The 13,995-nt window shown below is 35.8% G+C and overlaps 1 protein-coding gene across 1 annotated transcript; it reads right to left on the bottom strand.

Annotated features, from left to right (window-relative positions):
* Positions 1–9,781: 9,781 nt before the first annotated feature.
* LOC131034727 (disease resistance protein Roq1-like) lies at positions 9,782–12,540 on the bottom strand. The gene is made up of 6 exons (XM_059220910.1): positions 12,295–12,540; positions 12,074–12,177; positions 10,999–11,986; positions 10,733–10,891; positions 9,983–10,102; positions 9,782–9,898 (listed from the first exon to the last, which is right to left on the bottom strand). The coding sequence occupies exons 1-6, from the start codon at positions 12,538–12,540 to the stop codon at positions 9,782–9,784; spliced, it is 1,734 nt and encodes a 577-aa protein (XP_059076893.1).
* Between the last annotated feature and the right edge of the window lie 1,455 nt (positions 12,541–13,995).

The following is a 13,995-nucleotide window of genomic DNA, read 5'->3' as shown; positions in this document are numbered from 1 at the left end:
GATATTTTCCATTTTGCAAACAAAAAGACCCGAAGTCCCATAGGAGACCGAGCCCAAAATAGGGCCAGGGACCAAGGCGCTGGGTGCCATGGTCCTGGGGGACCAAGGCGCTGGGCGCCCTGGTCCTGAAGGACCAGGGCGCTGGGCGCTCTGGTCCCACCTCCCGGGACAACAGGGTGCAAAGGAGGTTCAGGCCAGGGTGCTTGAAAAATGCAGGTTTTAGTGTCATAAACAGGTATCGGGGTCTCCATTCAAGTTCCGTGTTGTGTCGCCATCGTGAAGACCAAAATGCAGTCGAAATTGCAAGTGTCGCAATTTTAGGACGCTACAAGCACCATCACCCTTATCACTTGGAGTCGTGGAAGGAGATGATTATTCTAGTTGACTCACAGTTAGATGATAATTGTGAACTACAAAAAGGAAGTAAATTTAGTTAAAAGAAGTTTATCTCTAATGTCTTTTTGTAAATTAATAATGAAAATATTTTGAATGTCTTGATCATGGATAGGAGAAGAAATTTGAGAATACAAATGGTTATATCTACTGATAAAATCATAAAATCAGACACTTTTTCTTTAACACCTTGTTTACAATGCATTAAATCAATCAAAGTAACTTTAGGACCAATGTTATTATGAAATTGTTGAATAAAAGCATTAGCAAATTTTTGAAAAGTAATAGAATAAGGAGGCAAAGAACAATACCATTGCAAAGCTATATCCCTTAATGTTCTAGTAAACAATTTTGCTAACAACCTTTGATCATGAGCAAAGTCCCTACACAAAATTTGTAATGTTTTAACATGAGTTAAAGGATCACCTTTTCCATTCTAAAGTTCCAATTGTGGGACTTTTACATATTTAGGAGGGACAGCTCGAACAATGTCAAGAGATAATGGGCTCATGATATCAATTGTGGGCACATTATTCTTTGATTGATTCATAGAAGCTATTTATTGTTGTAAGGAAGATATTGTTTGGGAAAGGCTATTTATTGTAGTTTTGGTAGAAGGATTGAAATTAGACATGTTGGATTGAGAGGGGGGAGTAGCATTGTTGATTGAAGGAAGAGGTTGAGAATAAGGAGGTGGAACACTATGATAAGTGGGTAATGGAAAAGATTGGGTAGCACATGGAAGATTCATGGGAGGAATGCAGGAATTGTGATTAAAGGAGTTTCCCCCTTGACTAACATTTATAGGTGGTGAATGTGGCTGGGTAACAAGGGGAACACTCATGGTAGGAGGAATGAAAGAAGAGGTATTTCCCCCATGACTAACATTTGTAGGTATGACATTTTGTGTAGAGGTAGCCATGATGTTTTATGTGAAGGTAGGAACACTAGTCAGGGAAGTTGTCAAAGGAATAGAATAGTTGATTTGACTAGGAGATTGTGTATAACCTAGGTTTTCAGTACAACTATTCATAGGCATTATATTAGAATAAATAATATGAGAAATACCATGCAAGATATCAACACCATGTTTATCACTTTGAATCATTCTTTTTAATCCTTCAATAAATGGGAGAGCTTCTCTTTTCAAGTATTCTTGACTCGTCCATTGTTGAAGATTGTCAAATTGATTGTCCATCTTCACCAATCGGTCAACGAATACTCTAGTTAGTGAATCCTCCACATTGTGAGAATTATCGGGAGGATAAATAGGAATACCTAAAGGATGGGAAGAAGCAACAGTGTCTTCATTGAAAAAGCTAGCCAAATTAGGCTCCATTTCCTTGGTAGTTAAACCTTGGGTAGCCTTAATTCTAAAACTTCTCCTAATGGGGATACTATAGGTAGGACTAATAGTAGTAAAACTCATGCACTAGGGAAAAGAAATTGGAAAGAATAATGCAATATTCTAGGAATTTAAAATTTAAAATTAGAGTTTTGCTGAAATGACCTCTTAATTTTAAAAGTTTAAAAGGAGGGAAGATCAAAATTAAAATTAGGGTTGTCCAAATTTAACCTCTTAATGAAAATTTTGAGATTTTGGAATGAAGAAATATTGAAGAAATCAATTTAATTTTGAAAATTAGGGTACGCATAGTGAACCACTTAATTTTAAAATCCAAATTGACAATGGAAATATTGAAATTCAGATTTGTTTTCGACCTTAGGGTGACCTAAAATCAATAAAATTTTACAAATATCTAGAATTGTGCAATAAAATACAATCAAAACAAGCTCCCAAAATTTGAGCAGAAAAAGTCAGGACCAAGTAGGTAGCGACTTGGTTCGAACACACGGTCTGACCAACTTTTTCCCAAATTTTTGGTGAAGCAATATATTCTGATTTTAATGTGAAATCCAAAAGGATGTGGAAATTGGAGATGTTGGGATACTGATAATTAAGCCTTGAAGGTCGAGATAGGACACACTTAGGATGTTTGATAAAATGATTAATTGAAAGGACAATAAAAAGGGCACATCTAAGGGCCAATTTTTATGATGTTTAAAAAGACAATGAGAAGCTTTAGATTTAATTGAAAATTTTGAATTTGAAAATTTGAATGTTGCAAGGTAGGAAATGAATTTTGAAATAGATCCAAATCTGAAAATTAATTCAAGATCTACCCAATCCACAAGGTTAATTTTAAAATTAAAAATTAGGATTTTGTATGATTTAACCACTTAATTTTTTTTTTAAATGAAAAATTGAGAGTGTAAATGAAGACTTGAATTGCAAAAATTGAAAAGTTCTCGGATCTAAAACAATTAATCTAATTTAGACAAATAACAAGATCAATTTTGAATCTAAAAATTAGGGTTTTTGTGAATTTAACCTCTAATTTTTTTAAAATTGCAAAGAAATTAAAAATGTAATTGAAAATTTGAATTTTAAATTGCATACACTCAAATCTAAAAACAAAAATCAGAATTAAGGGTGTAAGGAATTGGGTTCACCAAAATGTAAAGTGGAAAATTGGAGAACCTTAGCGAAATTCGCCACTTGGGAGAAAGATGGGAACTTAACTAAGGTTCAATTTTCACTTGAGAGGGACTTTAGATTCAAAAGAGGGGGATGAATCTACTAGTTCCAATCCCAAAGGATGCAAGGATTGATTACTAAGTATATTGGAATGTAATTAACCCTCTTTCATAATTTGATTAATTGAATTAAGACAAAGTGTTGAAAATGGAGGCAAAGTATGCGAAAATAGTGAGCTACAGATTCGGGATTCAGTTGTGTACCTATATTTGAGAAGTTTGAGATGATTTGGAGCTGCTCTATGGAATCTAACAAAAGTTGCAGGAACCATGTGTTCGAACAGGGGCACCCTCCTATTAGTTCGCTAAACTTTCCGCGCGTCGAAAAGGGTTTTTTTTTGTTTCTGCAAATAAAGCTTAATTCCAGAAGTACATTTACGCACCTATTTCCTACACACAAAAAGAAAGGGAAATGTGTAGGGAATAGGGGTTTGTCTTCATATCAAACCCTACTTTTGGAATTAACCAAGTGGTTGAAATAATGTAAATGAAAGGACCGAAAGTAGAAATCCTCCTCTTTGAGGGGATGTAAAATTGAATTAAATTGAAATGCTTATACCTCCTTATGAATTTTTGCTTGCCTCCACATGGAATTAGGGTTTCATGAAGTAGAATGTTGATCTCCTCTTCAATGCTTGAAATCTTGTCTCTATTGATGCTCCAAAGCTTGAAGGTAGACTAAAAATGCTCAATTGCTCTTGAATTCTTGAATGCTTGATCTCTTGAATGCTTGGATGCTTGATTGAATTTCGTTAGATGTCAAATGAGAGGGGAAATCCCTCTTATATACTTGCCAGTGGGTTTAATTAACTAATTTTCTAACTTGAGCCAACATAGGAGGGAATTCTCACTTCAAATTTGAATTAGGTCCAAGGGGAAAGGATCAAGGGAGGTCCCAAATAGGGGATCCCAGGGTGCCACACCCTGGTCCTAACCTATTTTGGGGCAAGATCAAGGTGTGGACATAGCACAAGGTTGAATTGCAATGTGTTTTTGATGTGCATGAGCATATTCAGGTCTCTGATTAGGTCTAGGGGTGCAAACTCTAAGGTGAAGACCCAAATGTAGCCTAAAATTGCGAGGGGTGTAATTTTAGGACGTTACAATATTCATAATTTTATTTCTATTCATTTGCACTAGGTATTTTGGGTTATTCATCTTTGTCGATTTTAATAATTACAAATGTCATTATCTATCATCCTCATTGAAGAGTTGGGCCCCTTCCAATAGGAAGATGAATGGAGGATTTCTTAGTCTATAGGTGGAGGTAGTCATACCTATAATACATATATCACTAGGTAACAAGAAAAAAATACCACTATCCATATCATAGGAAATTACTATGGGTAAATCCTGATCCCTAAGACTAAAGAAGGCAAAAAATAATATCGTTAAAATAAAAAGATGTGATTGAACATTTACAATTTCAGTGTCATAAATTTAAACCCTACATAACTTACACCAAATTTTGTGACCCTACTTTAGTGTGTCCCATATTATTTCTCCCTTAGGTTCATTTCTGACCTTTTAACCTCAAATATGATGTCATCTTTCTACGCGAAGAACTAAACTTGTGTCTGAAGCTATGCACTTAGGTTTTCTAATTGTCTAGGTCCTAGTTTGGGTGGGTCATGGTAGCTCAAGGTGTCCTAGTCTAAGACCATGGTGCCTAGGGCATCTTGGTCCTCCTTAACTCTAGGACTAATTTTAAAATGTTAGAGAACTTCCTCTTCATGGTGATTTCAGTTCTTGATGTCTCAATTTGACTATTGGAGGTTGTCCTAATCAATAAATTACCTTAATAAATCTATATAAAATTATTCTTCCTATTCATTTTCATCTAACACATCTATCACACCAACCATCAGTAATGTATCAACATAAAGCATCTTCAAACATTCAAGGCAACATTTCATCCCATCATATTCTTCAAGCATTTCAACATCATGGAGAAACAAATCTACATAAATATTCATGCAAACATGTGTGTTTGATTAGGTCATTCATGTTCTTGTCACATCAAGTCATTTTATTACATCAATATGTATGATTATATTCAAAGAGCATCATATCATAATCCACTGCTACACATCTGAGGTAAAGCATCCAATATTTACTTCATTATTTCAAGTTCAATTTCAATTCAATTCAAGGGTTAATTCCAAACCTCGGGTTTGACCTAAGACAAGCCCTTATCAATAACACCTTTTTCCTTCTTTCTATGTCCAGGCAACAAATTCATGAGCTCTGAATAGAGATTTTGATAGAGAATTTGACAATGATCATGTTTGACTTTTATAGGAGCAAAAATAGGAGGACTACATCGATTTTTACATCCCAATACCATGAAATTCTGACAAGCTTCGAGGTACAAGTTCTAAGAAACATTTTGATTTTGAAATTTTCTTATTTGTTTGCACTTGATATCTAGGGACTAGGTTGATTTACCCATCTCGATCCTACACTTTTAAGCTATTTATTTTTTGCACATGTTTCTTTCTATTCTTTTTGCCTAGATCTTATTAGACAAATTAGATAACCAAAAGACAACTGAGAGGGGGGTGGGGATGAATCAGTTGTCATAGATTATAGGAACATTCAACAAGTAAAAATTTAATACTAGAACCCAAAATAATAATATCGGAATAGCAGTTAATCCAATTAAGCATAAACAATAATCACAGAATAAAAGTCATCCACACAACACCAAGATTTGTACGTGGAAAACTTGGGAAAGGGAAAAACCACGGTGGGAAGCCTACCCATAGTCAAATAATACTTTAGCAGTAAGTATGTGAATTACAATTGAGGGGCCTGCACTTGCAGGAAGGCCAATAGCTTAGAACACACTACTCATCGCAAAAGGAGTCTCACTGACTACATATAAATCTAGACTAGAATCTAGAGAACTGTTGAACTACAAAAGATAACATTTCCTATGCCAGAGTATAGTTCTAGTTAAGCCCAATACCTGAGGACTAAATCCTCTTACATAAACCCAATTCAATCTCCAATGATTGACCAACTCCTCTTCCTGAATGATATTACATTATTTGTACATTACATTCCTTGACCATGACCTCTTACATATAACCATGATGATCTACAATGAGATCTTACATCTATATATATAAACCCTCGGCCATAAACATTCAGGTCGGCCACCAGACAATGAACCAATTACATAATTACAAGCCATGTCAGCCTTGGATCAAACAAATAATATCCAACACATAAGACATCTTGGAAATACATCAATAGGTCCTATCCACAAGTTATATTAAAACCGGTCCATAACCTAGATCAACTGGGACCAAGTATAGGTCCACACGATGCAGCAATGATTTCCAAACTCCAAGTCTTGAGCATGATCACCAACAACATCTTGAAACTCCATCAGAAACTGCACCAACACCACTTATGCAATTTATCAAAGATCTCCATCAAAATCTATGTCGGTGAAACCTCACCAGAACCAGAAGCCAATCTCCTAAGCAAGCAGGATAGCATCCAATCACTAGACCAAAAAAAAACTAACCAAATATGAGTATAAGTATTAATGCCCTCCTAAATAGACAAGGTTAGCAAATGACAAACAACACAAGAGACACAAGAAAATCATTAGTGTTAGTCAATCAAAAGCTAATCTAAACAGGCATATCAAGAGAGACACTAAAAGCATGCTAATGTATCTAATAAACGAAACAAAGATTATGAGGCATCTCCAACTGCCTCTTAGCATGGCCTTAGCTCCTTCTCCCTTGTTCCTCTCCTCTCCAGTTTCTAAAATAGTGTAGCTCTCAGCAACTTTTTGCACTATGGATGCTTATGGAGGATTGAGATTGTAGTATTGTGCTCCAAATGTGAAATGAAAAGCTAATACTATGCTATTGATACTAAAAATGATTTATTTTATCCAAAATGACAAGTTATTAGTTGATTATGCTAAAAGGCTCTCTTAAAATGCCTATAGCTTAAATGCATACAAGTTTTCAGGATCTGGATTATGAAGAAATGGGCTCTATTTATAGGGAAAATGGAGCAATGGATGGTTGAGATTGAGCAATCTCAACAAGGGTCAGGATTGAATGATTTCAAATCCATGTGAGGGCTTTCAACCCAATCCCAGGATGACAAGTGTCAATGTGAGATAGGTTGAGAGGAGAGGGAATAAGCATTTAATGTTTGAAATGACCTTGGGAGTTAAAGTCAAGGTTGGTTGAATGAATAAACTCTTTATTCAAAGAATAAGGCTTTTATCCAATGGATAAATTCTTGTGCAAATGTAACTATAATAAAATAGAGCTACAAAAATACTACATTAAAAATATATAAACAGATATTAAATTGATTTTCTCTAAGCGTTGCTTTTGTTGACTAGAACCACATATATAGACAACCTTTACTAGGGTGGGGCAAGAGAAAGCAATCTCTCACAAAAATCCTTTTTAAGTTACTTTGACCACATTATAAAATGCTATACAAGATGGTATTTAAAGGTCTTTCGAGAGTAGCAAACTAGGGACTTAGAAATCATTGAATTTCAAAATCCTTGCAATTTTGTTAAGGCAATGAAGAAGTTCAGATTAAGATAACAAGAGTCAAAAGTTATAGGATTATTAGGACATTTGCAAGCTTGTGGACCTTCAATTTACTTTGGTATCAACGGTCTTCAGGGAATTCATCAAATTTTGAACTCTTCAAAAAGGGCTTTATTTTAATATTTGCACAAATGATCGTAGGGGCTGGTGTTTTCTTACAAGCTTGGAAACAAAACTTTCATTCCACCAATTATGCTCTATGGTTACATCCTTGCTACATCAGATTTTATAACGTCCCAAAGGAATATTGGGACGTTGTTCTTTTCTTTGGAATTGGGAATAATTTAGGAGGATTTATGAAAGTTGATGAAAATGTTTATGATGAACAATATCTTGATACAAAAATGGGATAGATGGTGATCTCCAGGAGATTGAGAATGTTTTTGTTGTGCTATGATCACTAGCCTAAAATCATCTTTATTGGCAATTGTAAAATTAAGCTTATTACATAAAATAGCAAATCTCTCTATAGATGTGGACTGATGGGAGTATAGCGAAAGAAAATGCAGGATTCATTTTCTAGAAAAATCTTATATTTGATGAACTAGTGATGCTTTAGAGAAGATTTCAGGCACAAAAGAATCAAAGAGAAGCATTGACAATAACTCAACCTTGAAGAAATTAAGAATAGACAATTTGCAACATCAATAAACTTCTTTTAACATGCATATAAATCTTTAATTACAGCTTGATCACATGATCAATTGATCAAATGATGAGAAATAAGAAATGCAATACAATTGCTTTAATAAAGAGGTCTTGGACATTATGAAATGTAGTCATATACATATTCATACAAAAATCAAGTTTAAACAATCTAACTTTATCTCATTCAAAAACTATGCATGTTATTCTCATGCCAAATGGAAAAATTGAATATTCCAACAACCTCTTCCTTAATTTCAAGGAAGAATTGACTCTAACACAAATTTTTATTTTTTTTTAAATCATAATTTCTTAACTTTAGTAAGCTTATGTCCTACCACGATCCACTATGGAATAATCTCTATTTTGAGAGTAAATTCATGCAAAGTAACTTTTTTCTAATTTGTAATCTTCCTGCAACTTACTCTTACAAATCAAAGGCTTCACCCTTTTCGAAGGTAGATTCAAACTTGACAAATTATACCAGATGATCTTTTTGACTTTGATCTCCTCTTTTAAGAATTGGCTTCACTTTTTATACAATCGATTTGGAGTAGTGGCAAACATTGGGCGATCTCCTCTGAAGTGACGCCTCTTTATTAATTAAAAATAATTCTTTCAAAAATGAAGCCAGCGGCTGATGTGTTCTTTGCAGGCTGCGATTCTCCTCTATTAGATATGGCTTTGATGCAAGAGCAGCCATGTGCCAAATGGGAAAACAGAGTATGCACATCTGCCAGAGGATAAAGGAAGAGGTTTATGCATGCAAAGTGTGGAATCAAAGACTCGACCATTACCATCATTGGAGAGGGTCGTCAGAAAGGCTGCGTAGAGAGACAAACAAAAACAGAGTAAAAGCTGCGTTGGGAAAGCATATGGCAAAGGTCGAGGGTTAAAAAAGGGGCCCAAATAGAGGAGAAAATGGGTATCGGCCTTGAAGGTAGTTGTGTGTGGAGCGGCTAAGTGAAAAAAAGATTGAGGCATCGATCAGAAACAGAAATATAGAAAGAAAGATGTGTAGGTCTGAGAAGAGGTGAGCCCTCTGCAACAAAGTAAAAGTGCAAAGGAAGCAGAGTTAGAGCCAGCGAAAACAGAGGAGGAAGAGGGCTGTGAATGAGGTAAAAGGGGAAAGAGGGAAGTGGCTGCTAAATAAATAAAGATGGGAATCAGCCAACGAACAGACTAGTGAGTGAGAATCGGCCCAGGCAAAGATAGAAGAGATGAGGCCGCTTGGAAATTGATCTGAGCTTAGAGAAATGGGGTTTGAGAGGGTTTGAACAGAATTGAAAGGCCATTGACAGGCCAAGCTTGTAATTAATTTGTCGCAGTAGCTTGATGGTGAAATGGAATTTAATAAAGTTGAAATCTTTGTTTTCTTGCTAAGTGAGTTTATGAGTTGTGAATTGTCGGTTGAGTGAAGATGTCGCTGGGGGAAGACTTTTGTTCTCCCCTGCATCAGAATCACTGGATCCCTTGAATGGAGCGTCTTGGAAACAAGGGCACCTCTAATACTTTGACGCCCACGATCTTTTTCTCTGTTGATACTAAACAATGCGAACATTCCCACGTTTGTATTCAATTTCTTTCAGAAAACATTTTTGTTCTTCATCCGCCCCGTCCTGCTCTGATTTCAAAAGTAGTTTCTGAAACCAGCCTTTACACTTAAACCAATTGATAAAAAGATTACAGTAAATTGAGTAAAAAGATAACAGCAATAAAAACGGTGATAAAATCAGATCACTTACGAGAAAAATAAATTGATCATTCATGGATTTCAACGATTGCAGAATCCTCTGTTTTTTATTACTGAACTGTTTCGATACACAGCAGTCTTTCGTTCCAGCTTGATTGAAAACTACGCTAGGCTTGAATACAAATAGAATTCAATGGAATAGTTCATAGCATAACAGCAGGAACTTATTATGCATTAGCAGCCACATGCATTATCATTAACTGAATTTCAACAAAAACAAACTACAATTAAAACTAACTGTCCAAGCAACGCAAGGAACGAAGGGGACGCAAGGGAACGAAGGGAACTGAATGATCAACTGGACGGCCAGCATCAATCATCAACAAACCCCATGTAGATTTTGCAAAGTTTGTGAATAACTAGAGTTTGGCAGATATCGAACGACCGAGTAGAAATTGTCATTGATAAACAGAATATTAGGGTTCAACTATATTGGGAAAAGTAATGTTATGCGGAGAAACTAAAAATTGAATCGGTACTGTAGATCCTAAATGAAAAGATTCAAATAGAAGAAAGGGTCAGTCAGCCTATCTTGAGGAGATCTTCTTGGTTAACTTCAGTCAGCCTATTTTGGAGAGGTTTGGTTACAAGATGGAGATTGCTGCAACATTAATAGAAGTTACCGAAGATTAAAAAAAGTAGCTTTTGGAAAAATTAGACTTCCGTTTGCTTTCTATGTACATTTCCATGCTTAATGGCAAAAAAATAACGGAAACTGTTGAAAAGTAATGAGATCAAATACCCGTGTGGAGATCATTTTATCGTTTGAACAACAAAGGCGAAGAGGTAACTGCTGTCTGCCGATTTGTCTTGCCAAGTCCCTCACCAAATCGTGCATTCTTATTTTGAAGCTCCCCTTTGCTCTTCTCCAAATACCTACACTCCAATCCACGCTTTCAACCTGAAAGTAAGTTCATTAGTTACATTACTGTAATAAACAGTTCAAATGACACATAAAAATGATGATAAAAATCTACTCCTATTTAAGGGCTGCAGGTAATTTTTTACCTGTAACGCTCTTGAACGAATTATATCTGCAAGCTCAAATTCCACAAGGCATTTCTGACGGAGCGTCTGAAGGCATTGAAAACCGTTATCATTAAATCCATCCAAAACTCTCTCCACCAGATCTCTGTCTTCTCCCATTAGGAAATGGGCAACTTCTAAAAAGGCCTCTTTCTCTTTAATGTCGAGGGATTCATAGCTATCCATTACTATCCCTCGTAATACGTCTTTCGGCAGTTGTTTACGGAGGCTTTCCAACTGCTGCTTCCACTTTCTTGGGTCACGTTCATTGTGGAGCTGCCCAGCTAAAATTTTCAAAGCCAAAGGAAAACCACCACACATTCTAACCAACTCTTCCACCATATCTTTCAAATCGTCGGCTGGTTTGGTATTGACGAAGGCATACCAGCAGAATAGCTCTTGGGCTTGTTTCTCAACTAGTAATTTGACATTGTATATTTCTATTTTAGAACTGACAAATAAAGTTTGGTCTCTAGATGTCACCAAAATCAGACTGCCATTTCCCACCACATCCTTTACACATAACAGATTGTCTATTTGCTCTGTATTATCTATATCATCAAAAACAATCAAAACGCGTGTCAACCCTCGCAGACGATCTTGAAGCAAGGCCTTACCTCTACGCGAATTCTCAATACGCAAATTCTTATCACGCAGCAGATTCCTGAGGAGTGTTTGCTGCAGACATGGTATTTTCTCTTTACTCACATCAGACAAGAAACAACATCTCTGGAATTGGGGACACATGGAGTTGTAGAGATGAGTAGCCAGAGTTGACTTTCCCGATCCGCCTAGCCCCACAATCCCGACAATGTGGGTGCTCTTTGATTCACTTCGACTCAGAATCACGTTTTCAAAATGCTCTGCCGCTTGGCGAAGTCCCACAGGGTACTCACACACATGCAGTTGTTCCCTTCCCATCATTTCTAATACGGTCTCTACTATTTCTTTCAATCGCTCTCCATGGTCGCTGAAACAATTTTGGGACATTTCATAAACCAGAAGTTCAGGTAAAAAAGTTTAAATCAATATATTTTCATATCATGTAAATACTTACTCTATCTCTGTCCTGAATTCGATGCCAGAAATAGCAGAAACTTTTTTGAGGGCTTTTATCCAGCTTTCCACTCGTTCATCTGTAGCCCTGCCTTTCCTTCTGTACTCCTCAAAGGCTTTGGATTATGCTCCCTTCTCGACATGACGAAGTTCCGAAGGTTCGATGTCATAGAATATGGGGATGATCTTAATTGAAGTAGGGTGAGAATCAAGCATCCATACCAGCTCGTCCAAACACCACGGGGATTGCGCATATGTTTTGGAGAAAATGGCGATCTGAACGGAGGCACTAAGAATGGCAGATTGAATTGCAGGGGTTAAGAAATCCCCCACTTGCAATTCCTGTTTATCGAAAAATACCCTCAATCCATGCGTTTCGAGAGCATAATAGATATGGCTGGCAAGTGTTTTCTTGACATCAGGTCCTCTGTGATTAATAAAAACATGATAGGGTGGAGACCGGTCCATAAGGCGATCGTTCACTTACGCAGAGCAATGAGACCAAAAGGACGAACACAAAAGAAGGAAACCAGAGAACCAGTAGAGGATCGTGAGATAGATAAGCGGTAGGATCCAAGGTTTCTGTCAAACATATCCACAGATTGGATTGATATTTAATTCTCGATTAAAATAAACATAAATAGGTAGTAAGTTTGAGATGGGGAAAGGAAATAACCTTTTTTTATTGGTTAAACTTTCTTTCTTTCTTTTTTTTCTTTGGTTGGTGTTCTTCTTCTTCTTTTTTAAAGATACAGGGTCAAATGTAAAAAACACAGCTACGTTTCCCTCCTCTTTACAGTCTCTTCTCTTTACAGTCTTATTATTTGAAGTTGGGGGCCTTCCTTTGTTCCATAATTTTATTGTATTCATTCCTTCTTGATTCAAATAATAATAAAAATAAATAAAAAAATCCAGCGATAGCAAGGGCTGAACAGAAGAAGCTAAATCCAAGATACAAGAAAATTAACAAATCACAAACTAGCCCAGATTCCCGCAGTCAAACAAGTGATAAATTTGACTCTCCCAAATAACGTGTTAAATTAAACGTGTTAATTAGTTTATTTAATTTCTTAATTGTGTGGTCTTGACTAAGATTGATGTGGCCTCTCATAACGTGTACATTTCTTGTATGTTTGTTCCTTAAATGAGGCTAGCTATAATGGGCTGTCCAACGCTGAAGCTTTCATTGTTGAATTTAATATATTATTCAGAATTAAAAAATATCTTTTTCTAAGGGTATATAGGTATTAAATTCAGTATTGAGTTTCGAAGAAGATATAGTGTTGCTGTTATTTTAACTCTTCTCCTGGAATGGTTCTAGCTTGGTTAATGATTCTTTCATTGACTTAATAATTTATTATTTCCCTCTCAACCAACCTCGAGATTATTTGTTTATTCTTCCCGTTCCTAAAAGAAAGTTAAAAGAAATATCTAATTTCACTATCATTAGCGTGGACATTATTTATTTACTCTTCTTTGAATAATTAAGCCCTCTCCGAGTCAATCTACCAATCAGTCAATTTACTTCACATGGCTTATGAGCTGTCCCCAACTCTCCACTGTAATTCATTGTATTTTTTCCTTTCGTTTAATCCAATAAAAAAAAAGAAAAAACTCTCCATTTTGTTTGAATGATCTAAATCTGTAAATAGTACAATAACATGTTAAAGAGTTAGTATCATATCTGCTACATACACTTGTTCTAATAAAAATATAAGTGACTTAAGTGGTAGAATAATAATGTGTTAAAAAAAGGTTAGTATTTGGAAGGTAGGTTTTGTTGGCATTTTTTATTATTATGTTGTGATTGTCATTGATGGACACACACTTGCTATGAGATCACTTTGAGAATGTATGAATTATGTTCAACAGGTAATTGTTCCAAACCGGTATCATGCTGTAGTCTTTAGACTATTGTTGTTA

This window comes from Cryptomeria japonica, chromosome 5, assembly GCF_030272615.1.
Source record: "Cryptomeria japonica chromosome 5, Sugi_1.0, whole genome shotgun sequence".
Lineage (NCBI taxonomy): Eukaryota > Viridiplantae > Streptophyta > Pinopsida > Cupressales > Cupressaceae > Cryptomeria > Cryptomeria japonica.
The sequence above is the reverse complement of the archived record's forward strand: the minus strand, read 5'-3'. Positions and strand labels throughout refer to the sequence as shown.